This window comes from Cyclopterus lumpus, chromosome 8, assembly GCF_009769545.1.
Source record: "Cyclopterus lumpus isolate fCycLum1 chromosome 8, fCycLum1.pri, whole genome shotgun sequence".
NCBI classification, from domain to species: Eukaryota; Metazoa; Chordata; class Actinopteri; order Perciformes; family Cyclopteridae; genus Cyclopterus; species Cyclopterus lumpus.
The window spans coordinates 1,812,398-1,831,561 of record NC_046973.1 but is presented as its reverse complement, the minus strand read 5'-3'; the positions used below and the strand labels follow the sequence as shown (position 1 = coordinate 1,831,561).

Below are 19,164 nucleotides of genomic sequence, written 5' to 3'. Positions count from 1 at the left end.
CAAATTCAAAAGTCGTGTTGCGATTCCTCACGGTGACCACTGGAGGGCGCGATTCTAAAACAACGTCTCAGTGACACTTCCGGTGATCCTTCAAAATAAAACGACCGGCAAGGGAATGCAGTTCGCCGAGTTAACGGTGGGGGGCAGCGTTGAGCGTTTGAGCGTTCAGCGTGCAGAAGAAGAAGAAAACCCGCGATACCAAAGCAAGAAGCATGTCAACTGACTTCAAATTCATCGCAGAAGAGTTTTACAGATGAAAGCCGTTGTTATTATATTATTATTACATATCGACGGAGCAACCGGACAAAACAAACCCGGAGCGTGAATGTTCTGCTCGGGAGAGAAGGTTCGTTTCCCCTGAACCGAGTCCCAGAAAATGGAAGATGTTGCGATGGAGTCGGACCCGGCGGAGGGTTCTGGACCCGCCGCGCATGGAGGGGTCGCGGACGGCTGGGAGACCGTCACCGCAGCGTTGGTGAGTGGGCTGCAGCTGCAGGACGAGACCCCCGGTCTCCGGTGTCTCTGGCTACATCCGGGTACTCTTAGAGGTCTTTACATGCAGTGTGCTCCGGGTTGTAGATGTGTCCCGGCTCCCCGGTCCCGGAGCAGAGCCTCTCGGACTCCCTGGACCTGCTGCGCGGTCACGGTCTGGACCGGCTGCTGGGCGGCTGGCTGCTGGAGACGCTGCAGATGCGCCTGTCCTCCTCGGTGGTCCCCGAGTTCTGGTCCGGACTCAAACAGCCGGAGAACGAGCTGGAGGAGAGGGGCCGGGCCTGGGTTCTCCTCACCGCCTTCCGGACCCTCTTGGACCGACTGGAACCTTTTCTGGGCAAGTAAAAGTAAAAAGTCCGGTCCCGACGTGGAGGAAGCGCCGTCACAGCGTCCCTGTTCTTCCTCCTCCAGGCGGTCTGAAGAAGCTGGGCACCTGGCAGGACGAGGGCCGCGGCAGCCTGTGCGGGCCCGGGCTCGGGGGCCTCCAGGACCGGGCCTTCACCGTCATCAGGGCCCTCCTCCTCTTCTCCCCCTCCCCCGTCCTCCAGGAGCGAGTGCTGGAGTTCTACAGCAGGACCTTCTCCGTCTACATGAACCAGGAGGGGCAGACGGAGGACGGGGCCGAGCCCCCGGAGGGCCCCGAGCGAGGGCTCTGCCCGGGCTGCAGGGTCCCCACGCAGCGGTGCTGGTGTACGGAGGCCCTGGAGCAGCTACGGGACCTGAGCCGCATCCTGTGAGTGGACCCCACACACGCACACACACACGCACACACACACGCACACACACACCTTTATTCTAACGCCACGTCGGCGTTGCAGCTCCAGACTGCAGCTGATGGAGTGGGTCAGCTCGGAGGCCGTCACCTCCATCCTGCACCAGCTCATCGAGCAGCGCATGGAGCAGCACTGCAGGGGCGAGTACGAGCGCTCCTTCCTGCTGGAGTTCCAGGAGGTAAAAGCTCCCGAGGTCAGTGAACATCACACGGAGATTAAACCTCCATCGGCTGCTAAGTGTGTGTGTGTGTGTGTGTGTGTGTGTGTGTGTGTGTGTGTGTGTGTGTGTGTGTGTGTGTGTGTGTGTGTGTGTGTGTGTGTGTGTGTGTGTGTGTGTGTGTGTGTGTGTGTGTGTGTGTGTGTGTGTGTGTGTGTGTGTGTGTGTGTGTAGTGGCTGGAGCTGGTGCTGGGCTGGCTGAGCAAAGTCTTTGCAAGTGAGGCGGACAGAGACGGTCTTGTAGCTGCTCCCGGCCCTCCCAGTGCTCCCAGTGCTCCCGGCCCTCCCAGTGCTCCCGGCCCTCCCAGTGCTCCCGGCCCTCCCAGTGCTCCCGGTGCTCCCGGCCCTCCCAGTGCTCCCGGCGCTCCCAGTGCTCCCGGCCCTCCCAGTGCTCCCAGTGCTCCCGGCCCTCCCAGTGCTCCCGGCATCCAGCCCGGCGGCTCCGTGCTGAAGCAGTGGAGGTGCCACATGCACCAGTTCTTCTGCAGGATCTACGTCAACATGAGGATCGAGGAGCTCTTCAGCATCATCAGAGGTGAGCTAGCCGTCTTTGTGCTAAGCTACGCTACACAAACCGGGTTATTTACGTGTCTCCCCCCCGTCAGATTTCCCAGAATCCAAAGCGGCCATCGAAGATCTGAAGTTCTGTCTGGAGAGAACCAATCAGAGGCAGCAGCTGCTCACCTCCCTGAAGTCCGCTTTCGAGAGCCGACTGCTGCACCCGGGTGAGTCTACTGGTCTCTACTGACCCGTCTCTACTGGTCTCTACTGACCCTGTCTCTACTGGTCTCTATTAACCCCATCTCTACTGGTCTCTATTAACCCCATCTCTACTGGTCTCTACTAACCCCATATCTACTGGTCTCTACTGACCCCATCTCTACTGACCCCATCTCTACTGGTCTCTATTAACCCCATCTCTACTGGTCTCTACTGACCCCATCTCTACTGGTCTCTATTAACCCCATCTCTACTGGTCTCTACTGACCCCATCTCTACTGGTCTCTATTAACCCCATATCTACTGGTCTCTACTAACCCCATCTCTACTGGTCTCTACTAACCCCATATCTACTGGTCTCTACTAACCCCATATCTACTGGTCTCTACTGACCCCATCTCTACTGACCCCATCTCTACTGGTCTCTACTAACCCCATATCTACTGGTCTCTACTGACCCCATCTCTACTGACCCCATCTCTACTGGTCTCTACTAACCCCATCTCTACTGGTCTCTACTGACCCCATCTCTACAGTTCTCTACTGACCCCATCTCTACTGGTCTCTACTGGTCTCTACTGACCCCATCTCTACTGGTCTCTATTAACCCCATCTCTACAGTTCTCTACTGACCCCATCTCTACTGGTCTCTATTAACCCCATCTCTACTGGTCTCTATTAACCCCATATCTACTGGTCTCTACTGACCCCATCTCTACTGACCCCATCTCTACTGGTCTCTACTGACCCCATCTCTACTGGTCTCTATTAACCCCATCTCTACTGGTCTCTATTAACCCCATCTCTACTGGTCTCTACTGACCCCATCTCTACTGGTCTCTACTGACCCCATCTCTACAGTTCTCTACTGACCCCATCTCTACTGGTCTCTACTAACCCCATATCTACTGGTCTCTACTGACCCCATCTCTACTGGTCTCTACTAACCCCATATCTACTGGTCTCTAATGACCCCATCTCTACTGGTCTCTACTGACCCCATCTCTACTGGTCTCTATTAACCCCATCTCTACAGTTCTCTACTGACCCCATCTCTACTGGTCTCTATTAACCCCATCTCTACTGGTCTCTATTAACCCCATCTCTACTGGTCTCTACTAACCCCATATCTACTGGTCTCTACTGACCCCATCTCTACTGACCCCATCTCTACTGGTCTCTATTAACCCCATCTCTACTGGTCTCTACTGACCCCATCTCTACTGGTCTCTATTAACCCCATCTCTACTGGTCTCTACTAACCCCATATCTACTGGTCTCTACTGACCCCATCTCTACTGACCCCATCTCTACTGGTCTCTACTGACCCCATCTCTACTGACCCCATCTCTACTGGTCTCTACTGACCCCATCTCTACTGGTCTCTACTGACCCCATATCTACTGGTCTCTACTGACCCCATCTCTACTGACCCCATCTCTACTGGTCTCTACTGACCCCATCTCTACTGGTCTCTACTGACCCCATCTCTACAGTTCTCTACTGACCCCATCTCTACTGGTCTCTACTGACCCCATCTCTACTGGTCTCTATTAACCCTGTCTCTACTGGTCTCAGGAGTCCACACCTCTGACATCCTCACGGTGTACATCTCGGCCATCAAGGCCCTCAGAGAGCTCGACCCGTCCATGGTCATCCTGCAGGTCGCCTGCCAGCCGATCCGCAAGTACCTCAGGTGAGTCCAGGTCCCCCTTTAGTGGACGTGATGCATACAAATCTAAATATCTGTGACTTTAGGACTCGGGAGGACACGGTGAGACAGATCGTAGCCGGTCTCACCGGGGACGTCGAGGGCTGCACGGACCTGGCCTCCGAGCTGTCCAGAGGAGACCCCGTGACCCTGGAGATGCAGGACAGCGACGAAGAAGGCAACGACCCCGAGGACTGGGCTCCGGACCCGACCGACGCCGTCCCGGGTCAGTGAACGCACCGTCCGTTAGCTTCCGCTGCTCCGCTTCCATGTCACTGAGTGGAGCGCTTGGTTCTTCCAGATAAAACGGGCTCCAAGCGGCGCTCGTCGGACATCATCAGCCTGCTGGTCAGCATCTACGGCAGCAAAGACATCTTCATCGACGAGTACAGAGCCGTGCTGGCCGACCGCCTGCTGCACCAACTCAACTACAACACCGCCAGGTAGGTGTGTTCTCATTGGTTCATGTACCAAAGAACACCTGTGTGTGTGTATATGTGTATATATATATATATATATATATATACACACACACAATTATCCTGGATTCTACTTAACGGTACTTTTAAGGGTTAATTGCTGTTTTATTTATTTTATACTATTTATTCTGACTAATTTATTTGAATACTTTATTGTTGTCGTATTTTTTATTTGACCAATATTCTACTTTTTGTTTTCGTCTGTTTTAATCTACTTTAAGACACCTTTTAAGGGATTATGATCAAATAAAGAGTAAATATATATTTTAAACACCAACAGAACCATCAGCTTAAAAACAAGCTCCCGGTCCAGTTGATCTTTTCAGGAAGAACGTTCCAATCTAAAATCAATCTGTTCTGTTTCCGTCTCACGTTCTTTGTTTTTATTGTTTATCTTTATTCGTCGTTGCGTTCGCAGGGAAATCCGTAACGTGGAGCTGCTGAAGCTCCGATTCGGAGAGTCTCACATGCATTTCTGTGAGGTCATGCTGAAGGTCAGTCCAATACCACCACCGTCACTGTGAGGTCATGCTGAAGGTCAGTCCGACGTGTTGTTGTCAATAACTTCATCATAACCTGCGTCCAGGACATGGCCGACTCTCGGAGGATCAACAGCAACATCCGCGAGGAGGAGTCGCGGCTGAGCGAGGAGGAGCGGCCGCCGCTCGCCCTCTCCTCCATCATCCTGTCCTCCGAGTTCTGGCCCACGCTGAAGGAGGAGAAGCTGGAGCTGCCGCCGCTCGTGTGCCAGGCCATGGAGGCCTACACCCACCGCTACGAGAAGCTCAAGGTCCGGAGGAGGGTCAGGTGTTCAGGAGGCCACGGGTTCCTCAAATCACCCGTGTCAACACCATATTCAGACGTTCTCGCATCTAAACAGCGATTAACTACTGTCCTTGAACACACCATTACAGAAACTGTACTGCTCCTGCGACGGCACGTGATCCGCCGGTTGTCATGCCAACGCCTCCGTGTTCTGTGTTCCCAGGCCATGAGGACTCTGAGCTGGAAGCCTCACCTGGGCTCGGTCACTCTGGACCTGGAGCTGCAGGACCGGACCCTCACCAACCTCACCGTCTCCCCCATCCACGCCGCCATCATCCTGCACTTCCAGGAGAAAAGTATCTCCTCCTCCTCCAGCTCTGGTTTTCAGGTGTCTTTGGCCCGTGAAGCAGAGCTAACTTTAACGTGGTGAACGTCTCCGGCAGGTTCGTGGACGCTGGAGGAGCTGAGCGTGAAGCTGGGCGCCCCCAAGGAGCTGCTGCACAGGAAGCTGGCTCTGTGGCAGCAGCACGGCGTGCTGAGGGAGGAGGCGGGCGGCCGCTACCACGTGGTGGAGACGGGCTCCTCCAAGGGGGAGGCGGCCAGGGGGGTGATGCTCATCGACAGCGACGAGGAGAGAGACTCCAACACCACCACCCAGTCGGAGCAGAGGGAGGAGAAGCTGCAGGTACACACACATGTATATACACACATGTACACACACACACACGTACACATGTATATACACACATGTACACACACATGTACATATACACACACGTACACATGTATATATATATATACACACACATGTATACATGTGTGTGTGTGTGTGTATATATATATATATATATATATATATATATACACACACACACACATGTAGATACACACACATGTACACATGTGTCTATACACACATGTACACACACACACACATGTATATATGTATATACACACACACATGTGTCTATACACACATGTACACACACATGTACACATGTATATATGTATATACACACACACATGTACACATGTGTCTATACACACACACATGTACACATGTATATACACATGTATATACACACACATGTATACACACACACACACACATACATGTACACATGTATATGCACACACATACATGTACACACACATACATGTACACACATACATGTACACATGTATATGCACATACATAAATGTACACACACACATGTACACATGTATATACACACATGTATATACACACACATGTGTATATACACACACCGACGTACACATGTATATACACACATGTACACATGTATATACACAGACACACGTACACATGTATACACACACATGTGTATGTACACATGTATATACACACACAGACACACGTACACATGTATACACACACATGTGTATATACACACGTACACATGTATATACACACACAGACACACATGTACACACACACACCTGAAGCGGCCTGTCAGACCCTGTCCTGCGTCCCTGCAGCTGTTCTGGGCCTACGTCCAGGCCATGCTGACCAACCTGGACAGCATGGCGCTGGACCGCATCCACTCGATGCTGAGGATGTTCGTCGCCACGGGACCCGTCGTCACGGAGATGGACGTCAACGAGCTTGAGGCCTTCCTGCAGAGGAAGGTCAGGGACCATCAGCTGATCTTCTCTACGGGCGTCTACAGACTCCCCAAAGCCAACTGAGGCGTGACGCTGCCTTCAGGTGCTCTCTGGGAATTACAGGAACGTTTCAGAGGGGACGCGAGCGAAGCTGCTCATTGCAGCTCTGAATAAATTCCTGTTGGTTCTGAAGGAGAAACTTCCAGCAGCGCGTCAAACGGGATGATCGCGTGACATGAATGTAGTTTGTTTTTTTTAAGTTTGGTTTTCAAAATAAAAGCACTTCCTCTATCAGTGTGGATTCTGCAGGGAGACGTTAAGTTGTTGTGAGGGTTATTGAAAAGTGATGCATTCTAATTATAAATGCTGTGTTTGTTATTCTGAGATGCTTGTGGACATTTATCTCACATGGCTTTCTTTCTGCAGCATTTGAATCCTTTAAAATGAGAAACCACTGCAGAACCCTATTCATGACGTTAATTTACAACCTCACAAGACCCTCCTGAGCCCCTTGTTCTGACCTGAGGAAAACATTACGATGCAAACGCACTCTGGATTTATTGCTTTATTTGGATTTGGACACATTAGCGAGGCAACAGATTTATATTTTTAAAAAAACAACAACATACTAATGACCAGTCTGGGCTCCACACACACACACACACACACACACACACATTACTGGCCTCATTCCAACTGGAATAAGACAGACAAACAGAATCACACCTGTTAATGCGTCACAGTTACTTGTTTAGTAACAACTGCTACCTGTTCCCTTTCAGTGGTAAAATTGTATGTTAAGAAAAAGTAACGGACTAAAACATCAGAGTTCACGAGTGCAACGCTGAAGAACTGAACCGGAGCTCCTTCTCCACTTACAACTCACATACGATCGTTTTTTATTAAATGCATTTGATCAACTCCAACATTTAAATCAAAGTTAGTCTGAAACGTTCTGTGATGGATTGTCACGTTTAACAAGGTAGAACCGGGAAGCCGAATTGAACGCCGGTGATGAAGGAAAGGAGGGTTCCCCCTCTGGAAAAGGTCCAAACATTCACAGAAACGTCACCTTGGAAACATTAATAATTCATCATTCTTAGACCCTTGAGAGTAGATCGTTGGGCTGAAAGGTCATGAACTCATTCAAATCAAAAGGTGTGTGCACGTGTAATAAAAGGAGTCATGTCGTCATAATCTGGCCAGTTAGATGCAGAGAAGTCTTGATGGGAAACAGTGTGCCTGGTGGTAAACTGAGCTCAAACCTCAAGAAAACACCAGAATGGTCCTTTAACGTTTAACTGACCTCCAGACTGCTTCACGCAGCCGGTCCCACGCAGGGCGACGAGCAGGACGACGCGCAGGACGACGAGCAGGACATCCTGCGTGACGTCACGTGTCGACGCGCAGGACGACGCGCAGGACGTCCTGCTCGACGTCCTGCGCGTCGTCCTGCGTGACGTCACAGGACGACACGCAGGACGTCGAGCAGGACGACGAGCAGGACATCCTGCGTGACGTCACGTGTCGACACGCAGGACGACACGCAGGACGACGAGCAGGACGTCGAGCAGGACGTCGAGCAGGACGTCCTGCGCGTCGTCCTGCGTGACGTCACAGGACGACACGCAGGACGTCGAGCAGGACGACACGCAGGACGACGAGCAGGACATCCTGCGTGACGTCACGTGTCGACACGCAGGATGACACGCAGGACGACGAGCAGGACGTCACGTGTCGACACGCAGGACGACGAGCAGGACATCCTGCGTGACGTCACGTGTCGACACGCAGGACGACACGCAGGACGACGAGCAGGACGACACGTGTCGACACGCAGGACGACGAGCAGGACGACGAGCAGGACATCCTGCGTGACGTCACGTGTCGACACGCAGGATGACACGCAGGACGACGAGCAGGACGTCACGTGTCGACACGCAGGACGACGAGCAGGACATCCTGCGTGACGTCACGTGTCGACACGCAGGACGACGAGCAGGACATCCTGCGTGACGTCACGTGTCGACACGCAGGACGACACGCAGGACGACGAGCAGGACGACACGTGTCGACACGCAGGACGACGAGCAGGACATCCTGCGTGACGTCACGTGTCGACACGCAGGATGACACGCAGGATGACACGCAGGACGACGAGCAGGACATCCTGCGTGACGTCACGTGTCGACACGCAGGATGACACGCAGGACGACGAGCAGGACGTCACGTGTCGACACGCAGGACGACGAGCAGGACATCCTGCGTGACGTCACGTGTCGACACGCAGGACGACACGCAGGACGACGAGCAGGACGACACGTGTCGACACGCAGGACGACGAGCAGGACATCCTGCGTGACGTCACGTGTCGACACGCAGGATGACACGCAGGATGACACGCAGGACGACGAGCAGGACATCCTGCGTGACGTCACGTGTCGACACGCAGGACGACACGCAGGACGACACGCAGGACGACGGTTTGAAACATTCACACCTGCAGTCTGAAACGTCTACCAACTAAGGCACCTGTTCCCAATCTCATTTGAATGGCGTTTGCGAGGAGGCTCAGCAGCATTTCTTCCCTCTCTTCCTGCGTCCTCGGTCTCTCTGGGCGTTGATGTTCACCGTGTCCTTCTCGCGCTCGCGCTCCCTCTCTGCTCGGTTCTGGCTCTGCTTCTTGGCCCGGAGCACCATGTGTGTGAAGGCCATGAACATCTAAACAAAGTGACAAGATGACACTCAGGCCACGACAGTCAAGCTATACATGATTATAAAATCCTATTAAAGTTACCTCTTCTACGTTCATGTTCTCTTTGGCACTGGTCTCGAACACCCGGACCCCCATCGACTCCCCAAAACGCACAGCATCCTGGGTATCCACCTGTTTCCTGGCAGGGTCGTCATTTTTGTTTCCCACTGAGAGAAAAAAAAAAAAAGTATAACAAACCTGTTCCAACTGCAAAGCCTGAGGATTCAGTGTATGAGAAGATTACACAATTAACCGTTAGATATAATTATTAAGAAGCAATGTTACAGTGAAGAGGAAAAACATACTGCCCTACAATAATACATCAACTGAGTAGACGAGGTAATGTACTGCACACTAACATAGTAATGTACTGCACACTAACGTAGTAATGTGCTGCACACTAACGTAGTAATGTGCTGCTCGCTAACGTAGTAATGTACTGCATACTAACGTAGTAATGTACTGCACACTAACGTAGTAATGTACTGCATACTAACGTAGTAATGTGCTGCACACTAACGTAGTAATGTACTGCACACTAACGTAGTAATGTACTGCATACTAACGTAGTAATGTACTGCACACTAACATAGTAATGTACTGCATACTAACGTAGTAATGTACTGCACACTAACGTAGTAATGTACTGCATACTAACGTAGTAATGTACTGCACACTAACATAGTAATGTACTGCACACTAACGTAGTAATGTACTGCATACTAACGTAGTAATGTACTGCATACTAACATAGTAATGTACTGCACACTAACATAGTAATGTACTGCACACTAACGTAGTAATGTACTGCACACTAACGTAGTAATGTACTGCATACTAACGTAGTAATGTACTGCGCGCTAACGTAGTAATGTGCTGCACAGCAACGTAGTAATGTGCTGCACGCTAACGTAGTAATGTACTGCACACTAACATAGTAATGTACTGCACACTAACGTAGTAATGTACTGCACGCTAACGTAGTAATGTACTGCATACTAACGTAGTAATGTACTGCATACTAACGTAGTAATGTGCTGCACACTAACGTAGTAATGTACTGCATACTAACGTAGTAATGTACTGCACACTAACGTAGTAATGTACTGCACGCTAACATAGTAATGTACTGCACACTAACGTAGTAATGTACTGCACACTAACGTAGTAATGTACTGCACGCTAACGTAGTAATGTACTGCACACTAACGTAGTAATGTACTGCATACTAACGTAGTAATGTGCTTCGTGCTAACGTAGTAATGTACTGCACACTAACATAGTAATGTACTGCACACTAACGTAGTAATGTACTGCATACTAACGTAGTAATGTACTGCATACTAACGTAGTAATGTACTGCACGCTAACGTAGTAATGTACTGCACACTAACGTAGTAATGTACTGCACACTAACGTAGTAATGTACTGCATACTAACGTAGTAATGTACTGCATACTAACGTAGTAATGTACTGCATACTAACGTAGTAATGTACTGCACACTAACGTAGTAATGTGCTGCGTGCTAACGTAGCAATGTGCTAACGTAGTAATGTACTGCACACTAACGTAGTAATGTGCTGCGTGCTAACGTAGCAATGTGCTAACGTAGTAATGTACTGCACACTAACGTAGTAATGTGCTGCGTGCTAACGTAGCAATGTGCTAACGTAGTAATGTACTGCACACTAACGTAGTAATGTGCTGCACACTAACGTAGTAATGTACTGCACACTAACGTAGTAATGTACTGCATACTAACGTAGTAATGTACTGCGCGCTAACGTAGTAATGTGCTGCGCGCTAACGTAGTAATGTGCTGCGCGCTAACGTAGTAATGTACTGCACGCTAACGTAGTAATGTGCTGCGCGCTAACGTAGTAATGTACTGCATACTAACGTAGTAATGTGCTGCGCGCTAACATAGTAATATACTGCACGCTAACGTAGTAATGTGCTGCGCGCTAACGTAGTAATGTGCTGCGCGCTAACGTAGTAATGTACTGCACGCTAACGTAGTAATGTGCTGCGCGCTAACGTAGTAATGTACTGCATACTAACGTAGTAATGTGCTGCGCGCTAACATAGTAATATACTGCACAGCAACGTAGTAATGTGCTGCACGCTAACGTAGTAATGTACTGCACACTAACATAGTAATGTACTGCACACTAACGTAGTAATGTACTGCACGCTAACGTAGTAATGTACTGCATACTAACGTAGTAATGTACTGCATACTAACGTAGTAATGTGCTTCGTGCTAACGTAGTAATGTGCTGCACACTAACGTAGTAATGTACTGCATACTAACGTAGTAATGTGCTTCGTGCTAACGTAGTAATGTACTGCACACTAACGTAGTAATGTACTGCACACTAACGTAGTAATGTACTGCATACTAACGTAGTAATGTACTGCATACTAACGTAGTAATGTGCTTCGTGCTAACGTAGTAATGTGCTGCACACTAACGTAGTAATGTACTGCACGCTAACGTAGTAATGTACTGCATACTAACGTAGTAATGTGCTTCGTGCTAACGTAGTAATGTGCTGCACACTAACGTAGTAATGTACTGCATACTAACGTAGTAATGTACTGCACACTAACGTAGTAATGTACTGCACGCTAACGTAGTAATGTACTGCACACTAACGTAGTAATGTACTGCACACTAACGTAGTAATGTACTGCACGCTAACGTAGTAATGTACTGCACACTAACGTAGTAATGTACTGCATACTAACGTAGTAATGTGCTTCGTGCTAACGTAGTAATGTACTGCACACTAACATAGTAATGTACTGCACACTAACGTAGTAATGTACTGCATACTAACGTAGTAATGTACTGCATACTAACGTAGTAATGTACTGCACGCTAACGTAGTAATGTACTGCACACTAACGTAGTAATGTACTGCACACTAACGTAGTAATGTACTGCATACTAACGTAGTAATGTACTGCATACTAACGTAGTAATGTACTGCATACTAACGTAGTAATGTACTGCACACTAACGTAGTAATGTGCTGCGTGCTAACGTAGCAATGTGCTAACGTAGTAATGTACTGCACACTAACGTAGTAATGTGCTGCGTGCTAACGTAGCAATGTGCTAACGTAGTAATGTACTGCACACTAACGTAGTAATGTGCTGCGTGCTAACGTAGCAATGTGCTAACGTAGTAATGTACTGCACACTAACGTAGTAATGTGCTGCACACTAACGTAGTAATGTACTGCACACTAACGTAGTAATGTGCTGCGTGCTAACGTAGCAATGTGCTAACGTAGTAATGTACTGCACACTAACGTAGTAATGTGCTGCACACTAACGTAGTAATGTACTGCACACTAACGTAGTAATGTGCTGCGTGCTAACGTAGCAATGTGCTAACGTAGTAATGTACTGCACACTAACGTAGTAATGTGCTGCGTGCTAACGTAGTAATGTGCTGCGTGCTAACGTAGCAATGTGCTAACGTAGCAATGTGCTAACGAAGTAATGTTCTGCGTGCTAACATAGTAATGTGCTGCGTGCTAACGTAGCAATGTGCTAACGTAGTAATGTACTGCATACTGACATTCATTCGTCGACTCACCCAGGATCTTGCAGACGTTGTCACAGTTCTGGGAGATTTCATTTAACCACCTCTTGACGTTCACAAAGGACTCTGGATTGGTCACGTCGTACACGATGATGACCCCGTGGGTGTTCCTGTAGTACCTGGACACAAGGACACAGGAAGCTGAAGGAGGGTTCCTGAGCTCAGAACCTTGGTGTGGTGTGAGGATCCTTACGTCGATGTGATGGTTCTGAACCTCTCCTGACCCGCCGTGTCCCAGATCTGCAGCTTGACCCGCTCTCCATCGATGTCTACCGTTCGGATCTTAAAGTCCACCCCGATGGTGGTGATGTAGCTGCCTGCAGGAGACGGAGGACATCAAACATGTGAGTGGAACTCAACTCCATCTGAGTCACATGACTCCTACGACCGGTCTAATCCACACACACCTTTAGTTTGAGCAATGTAATACATGTTCACATAGGTATTCCATTTTTAAAAAAGCATTACTACTTAATGCAGGGAAGTGTTAAATGATTTTAAACCCCAATAACAGTCCCATTACATTGCCCAATTTGAAATATCACATCCTTACATTTGGCACCCAAACTCTGCGTTTGTTGAAGCAGATAAACCGGTTTTCTCCGACACACACACACACACACACACACACACACACAATATATAAAAATGAATAAATATATATCTAAATAATTGAAAATAAATAAAATAAAATGTATATATTGTAATAAATATAAAATAAACGAGGCGACCTGGTGAAAAGCTTCTGCTTCGCTGCCTAAAAGAGGAACCTGACGTGCGTCACTGAGGATCTGCGTCCAGTTGGACTCATTTCCCGTCACTTGACTAGGAACTCACCAGAGAAGGAGCTGTCTGCGAAGCGGAGCAGGAGGCTGCTTTTCCCCACATCTGAGAGGGGAGCACATCAGAGCGACTCAATTAGCACAACGAGGAAATTAATGTGACCAATCAGGAACAGGCGAGGCAGTCACGTCTCCATTTACGTAAAGTCCATCCTTCAACTTGTGCCATAAAAACACACGAGAGGGGAACAGAAGTGAAACCAAGCACAAAGGAGGGGAAAGGTGATTTAAAGAAACGACAATCCCAAAATAATCTGCTGAGAGAACCAGTGGCAACTTGTTCAGTGGAGACTTGACAAACCAGTATGAAGTGTTATTATTAAGATAGGAAGTCTCAATGTAAAACACAGAAGTATTGCATCTGCTGCTGAATATCTGCTGCTGAACATCTGCTGCTGAATATCTGCTGCTGAACATCTGCTGCTGAACATCTGCTGCTGAATATCTGCTGCTGAACATCTGCTGCTGAATATCTGCAGGAAAAGAGGAACACTCTTCGTCCCGATGCAACGAAAAGGATTAAAGTAACATCCCATTGCATTTTGACAGAACCAGTTTGAAACTAACCGGAGACCAGTCTCGCTCAGCGTGCACAGAAATCTACTTCACCGCTTTAGTTACTCGCTTCATCAGCAGTCCAGTTAAAGTGTAGTCTAGGAGCTTCAGAAGAGCTCCATCAGAGCTCCAGAAGAGCTTTAGAAGAACTTTAGAAGAGCTTTAGAATAGCTCCATAAGAGCTTCATAAGAGCTCCATCAGAGCTCCATAAGAGCTTCAGAAGAGCTCCATCAGAGCTTTAGAAGAGCTTTAGAAGAGCTTTAGAATAGCTCCATAAGAGCTTCAGAAGAGCTCCATCAGAGCTCCATAAGAGCTTCAGAAGAGCTCCATCAGAGCTTTAGAAGAGCTTTAGAATAGCTCCATCAGAGCTCCATCAGAGCTCCATAAGAGCTTCAGAAGAGCTCCATCAGAGCTTTAGAAGAGCTTTAGAATAGCTCCATCAGAGCTCCATCAGAGCTTCAGAAGAGCTCCATCAGAGCTTTAGAAGAGCTTTAGAATAGCTCCATCAGAGCTCCATCAGAGCTTCAGAAGAGCTCCATCAGAGCTTTAGAAGAGCTTTAGAATAGCTCCATCAGAGCTCCATCAGAGCTTCAGAAGAGCTTTAGAAGAGCTTTAGAATAGCTCCATCAGAGCTTTAGAAGAGCTCCATCAGAGCTTCAGAAGAGCTCTATCAGAGCTCCATCAGAGCTCCATAAGAGCTTTAGAAGAGCTCCATCAGAGCTCCATCAGAGCTTCAGAAGAGCTTTAGAAGAGCTCCATCAGAGCTCCAGAAGAGCTCCATCAGAGCTCCATCAGAGCTTCAGAAGAGCTTTAGAAGAGCTCCATCAGAGCTCCAGAAGAGCTCCATCAGAGCTCCATCAGAGCTCCATCAGAGCTCCAGAAGAGCTCCAGAAGAGCTCCAGAAGAGCTCCATCAGAGCTCCATCAGAGCTCCATCAGAGCTCCATCAGAGCTTCATAAGGACCTCAGTTACATCAGAAGAGGCTCAAAGGAATAGAAAGAAGAGCACTGACTGGAGTCTCCGATGATGAGCAGCTTGAAGAGATGAGTGTAGTCCTTCCCCGCCATCTGGAAGGCCTCGTTCTGGATTCACGAGTAGAATCTGTTTCATAGGAGGACGTGGTAGTCCTGCCCCGCCCCCCCACAGTGGTGTGATGTCCTCTATGAGCTCAGAGTGGCACGAGAGGCATTCCCAGTGCCAACCAGAGGACGTCCCAGTTGAATTTAGTCCTTTTTCCGTGTCCTTCAGAGCCTTCAGAGCCTTCGGTTCACGTCATCCTCGCGAGTGAAGCCTCGGCGGGTTCCTGCTTCTCGCGGCGCACGCCGGACGGCTGCGAGCGGCCGCCTGGTTCCACTTCAGTTCCAGTTCCACCCGGTGACTCTCCAGCAGGGGATTTCCAGCTCGTGACGACTCATCGGTTTTTCTACACGTTCACAGTTCTCCTCTTGGTCATCGAACGCACCGTCTCCACAGAAGTCTATGCATCGACACCGCGGTGGGGCGTTCAGGGGCCGCGTGGCACTTTGTGGACCGGCAGCTGATCGGAAATCCACTTGAACAATTCCCTTTAAAAAAAAAAAAAAAAGCGAGAAGCGGAGACGTTCCTCTTTCTCGCTGCAGGTCAGTCGAGGTTAAATCTGATGAAGCTCTTTTAACTTCATCTCTGGATTCCACTTCGGCTTCCTCTGATGTTTGAGCTCCATGAAGTCTCACTTCTTCAGCCCAGAAAGGTCTGAAACGAGAAGGAAAAACACATGAAACCAGCCCGTTTATGTGATGATGAATGTTTATGATGAACTGAATGATGAAGAGTTCCTTTATGTGATGATGATGATGAATGTTTATGATGAACTGAATGATGAAGAGTTCCTTTATGTGATGATGATGAATGTTTATGATAAACTGAATGATGAAGAGTTCCTTTATGTGATGATGATGAATGTTTATGATAAACTGAATGATGAAGAGTTCCTTTATGTGATGATGATGAATGTTTATGATAAACTGAATGATGAAGAGTTCCTTTATGTGTTGATGATGAATGTTTATGATAAACTGAATGATGAAGAGTTCCTTTATGTGATGATGAATGTTTATGATAAACTGAATGATGAAGAGTTCCTTTATGTGATGATGAATGTTTATGATAAACTGAATGATGAAGAGTTCCTTTATGTGATGATGATGAATGTTTATGATGAACTGAATGATGAAGAGTTCCTTTATGTGATGATGATGATGAATGTTTATGATGAACTGAATGATGAAGAGTTCCTTTATGTGATGATGATGAATGTTTATGATAAACTGAATGATGAAGAGTTCCTTTATGTGATGATGAATGTTTATGATAAACTGAATGATGAAGAGTTCCTTTATGTGATGATGATGAATGTTTATGATAAACTGAATGATGAAGAGTTCCTTTATGTGATGATGATGAATGTTTATGATAAACTGAATGATGAAGAGTTCCTTTATGTGATGATGATGATGAATGTTTATGATAAACTGAATGATGAAGAGTTCCTTTATGTGTTGATGAATGTTTATGATAAACTGAATGATGAAGAGTTCCTTTATGTGATGATGAATGTTTATGATAAACTGAATGATGAAGAGTTCCTTTATGTGTTGATGAATGTTTATGATAAACTGAATGATGAAGAGTTCCTTTATGTGATGATGATGAATGTTTATGATAAACTGAATGATGAAGAGTTCCTTTATGTGATGATGATGAATGTTTATGATAAACTGAATGATGAAGAGTTCCTTTATGTGATGATGATGATGAATGTTTATGATGAACTGAATGATGAAGAGTTCCTTTATGTGATGATGATGAATGTTTATGATAAACTGAATGATGAAGAGTTCCTTTATGTGTTGATGATGAATGTTTATGATAAACTGAATGATGAAGAGTTCCTTTATGTGATGATGATGAATGTTTATGATAAACTGAATGATGAAGAGTTCCTTTATGTGATGATGATGAATGTTTATGATAAACTGAATGATGAAGAGTTCCTTTATGTGATGATGATGAATGTTTATGATAAACTGAATGATGAAGAGTTCCTTTATGTGATGATGAATGTTTATGATAAACTGAATGATGAAGAGTTCCTTTATGTGATGATGATGAATGTTTATGATAAACTGAATGATGAAGAGTTCCTTTATGTGATGATGATGATGAATGTTTATGATGAACTGAATGATGAAGAGTTCCTTTATGTGATGATGATGAATGTTTATGATAAACTGAATGATGAAGAGTTCCTTTATGTGATGATGCTCCATGTTGTAATAAACTAAAAGAGTGCTTTATGTACTCTTCCTCCCTGCTCCTTAAACAACAGCTGAGTCACTAAATAGAATTCTTTTATCTGGAGTGAAACTGGACTTTGGTGAGTTTGGCCATGCAGCTAACGAACAGTTTTCCATGAAAACAGGAAGTAAGATCATTAATGGGATCGAGTACATCTGCGGTAACACCTCAAATAACTGGAATTATGATTAGTTTGACAGCAATAATAAAAATCGTTTTAAAGTTTTGCATTAATCATTAAATTCGGCTTAATTGAAATCCCCCAATCGGAGTACAGCTAATTACTTATAAATTTAAATCAATGCAGTGTTGGATTCATACCGTTTAGTTCAATTTAATTTAATATGGCACTCACCGATATACAAGGAGACTAAACTAGTCTAAAATGACCCGAGGACACGAGGCGACCCGACCGGGAGCTCCGGCTCAACATTGACGCCAAACACCCGAAGGAAAGCTCTTATTTCTCGGGTATCCGACCCAACGACGCCGCTGGAAGTCCGTTCGGTACTCGGGGCTCATGTGCAAGTCACGACCCGCTGGTCGCTCTTCAAGTCGGCCCGCGTTAACAAACACAAACGGGCACGTTCAACTATTTAAATGACCGCCTCAACTTTGGGGGTTTTCTGGGTGAAGTTGTCGTCACGGTCTCCGGGCCCGACCGGCCTCCCGACGCCGAGGAAACTTTGAACCGGGCTCGTTAACGCGTTAAACTTACTTTGTTTACCGGCAGGTGCGCGCGGTGCTCGGTCACCGGCTCACGCGTACAGATCCGTGATCTTTCTTTCTTTGAGTCCCGGTTGAGTCGCACCGTCTCCCCGCCGACCACACCTGACTGCCCGCAGCTGATGACCCACTCTCATCAGACGATGATGCTGCGTTCACGTGGTGTGGGAAAATCCTACACCGCGCTGTGTGTCACTTGATTTTTTAAAAACACTTCATTTGGTTGGTATAGTAATAAAGGAATGTAAACACATACAGTACATTTAGCTTCTTTCCACCAGAGTCTACACAAATACCTGCGGGGTTAACGCGGTGATCTAAGGTGTGTGTGGAGTGACACGCGCCTCGCAGCGATGTCGCAATCCCAGTTTCAACAATGCAACAGCAGTTAGTGTTGAGTAACCTCACTTCCGGTTTCACTCTCACGAACTAGTGAGTATCAACTCTAAGGTGAGTTACCTGTAATATATATATATATTTATAAATATATATATAAATATATAAACACTCATATATATTTATAAATGTATATATATTTATACGCATA

At 47.2% G+C, this 19,164-nt stretch overlaps 2 protein-coding genes across 2 annotated transcripts; one reads left to right on the top strand and one right to left on the bottom strand.

Moving 5' to 3' along the window:
- The first annotated feature begins 134 nt into the window (after positions 1-134).
- On the top strand, positions 135-7,167 carry anapc2 (anaphase promoting complex subunit 2). Its single transcript, XM_034540221.1, has 14 exons — positions 135-475; positions 580-829; positions 904-1,225; positions 1,311-1,443; positions 1,657-2,017; positions 2,088-2,207; positions 3,781-3,898; positions 3,961-4,139; positions 4,215-4,356; positions 4,811-4,886; positions 4,979-5,182; positions 5,381-5,513; positions 5,601-5,842; positions 6,658-7,167. The coding sequence occupies exons 1-14, from the start codon at positions 377-379 to the stop codon at positions 6,865-6,867; spliced, it is 2,589 nt and encodes an 862-aa protein (XP_034396112.1). The 5' UTR covers positions 135-376; the 3' UTR covers positions 6,868-7,167.
- A 267-nt stretch (positions 7,168-7,434) lies between these two features.
- On the bottom strand, positions 7,435-18,993 carry si:dkey-16l2.16 (ras-related protein Rab-35). The gene is made up of 7 exons (XM_034540233.1): positions 18,610-18,993; positions 15,567-16,286; positions 13,994-14,044; positions 13,350-13,473; positions 13,151-13,275; positions 9,581-9,705; positions 7,435-9,504 (listed from the first exon to the last, which is right to left on the bottom strand). The coding sequence occupies exons 2-7, from the start codon at positions 15,619-15,621 to the stop codon at positions 9,355-9,357; spliced, it is 630 nt and encodes a 209-aa protein (XP_034396124.1). The 5' UTR covers positions 15,622-16,286; positions 18,610-18,993; the 3' UTR covers positions 7,435-9,354.
- Positions 18,994-19,164: the final 171 nt, after the last annotated feature.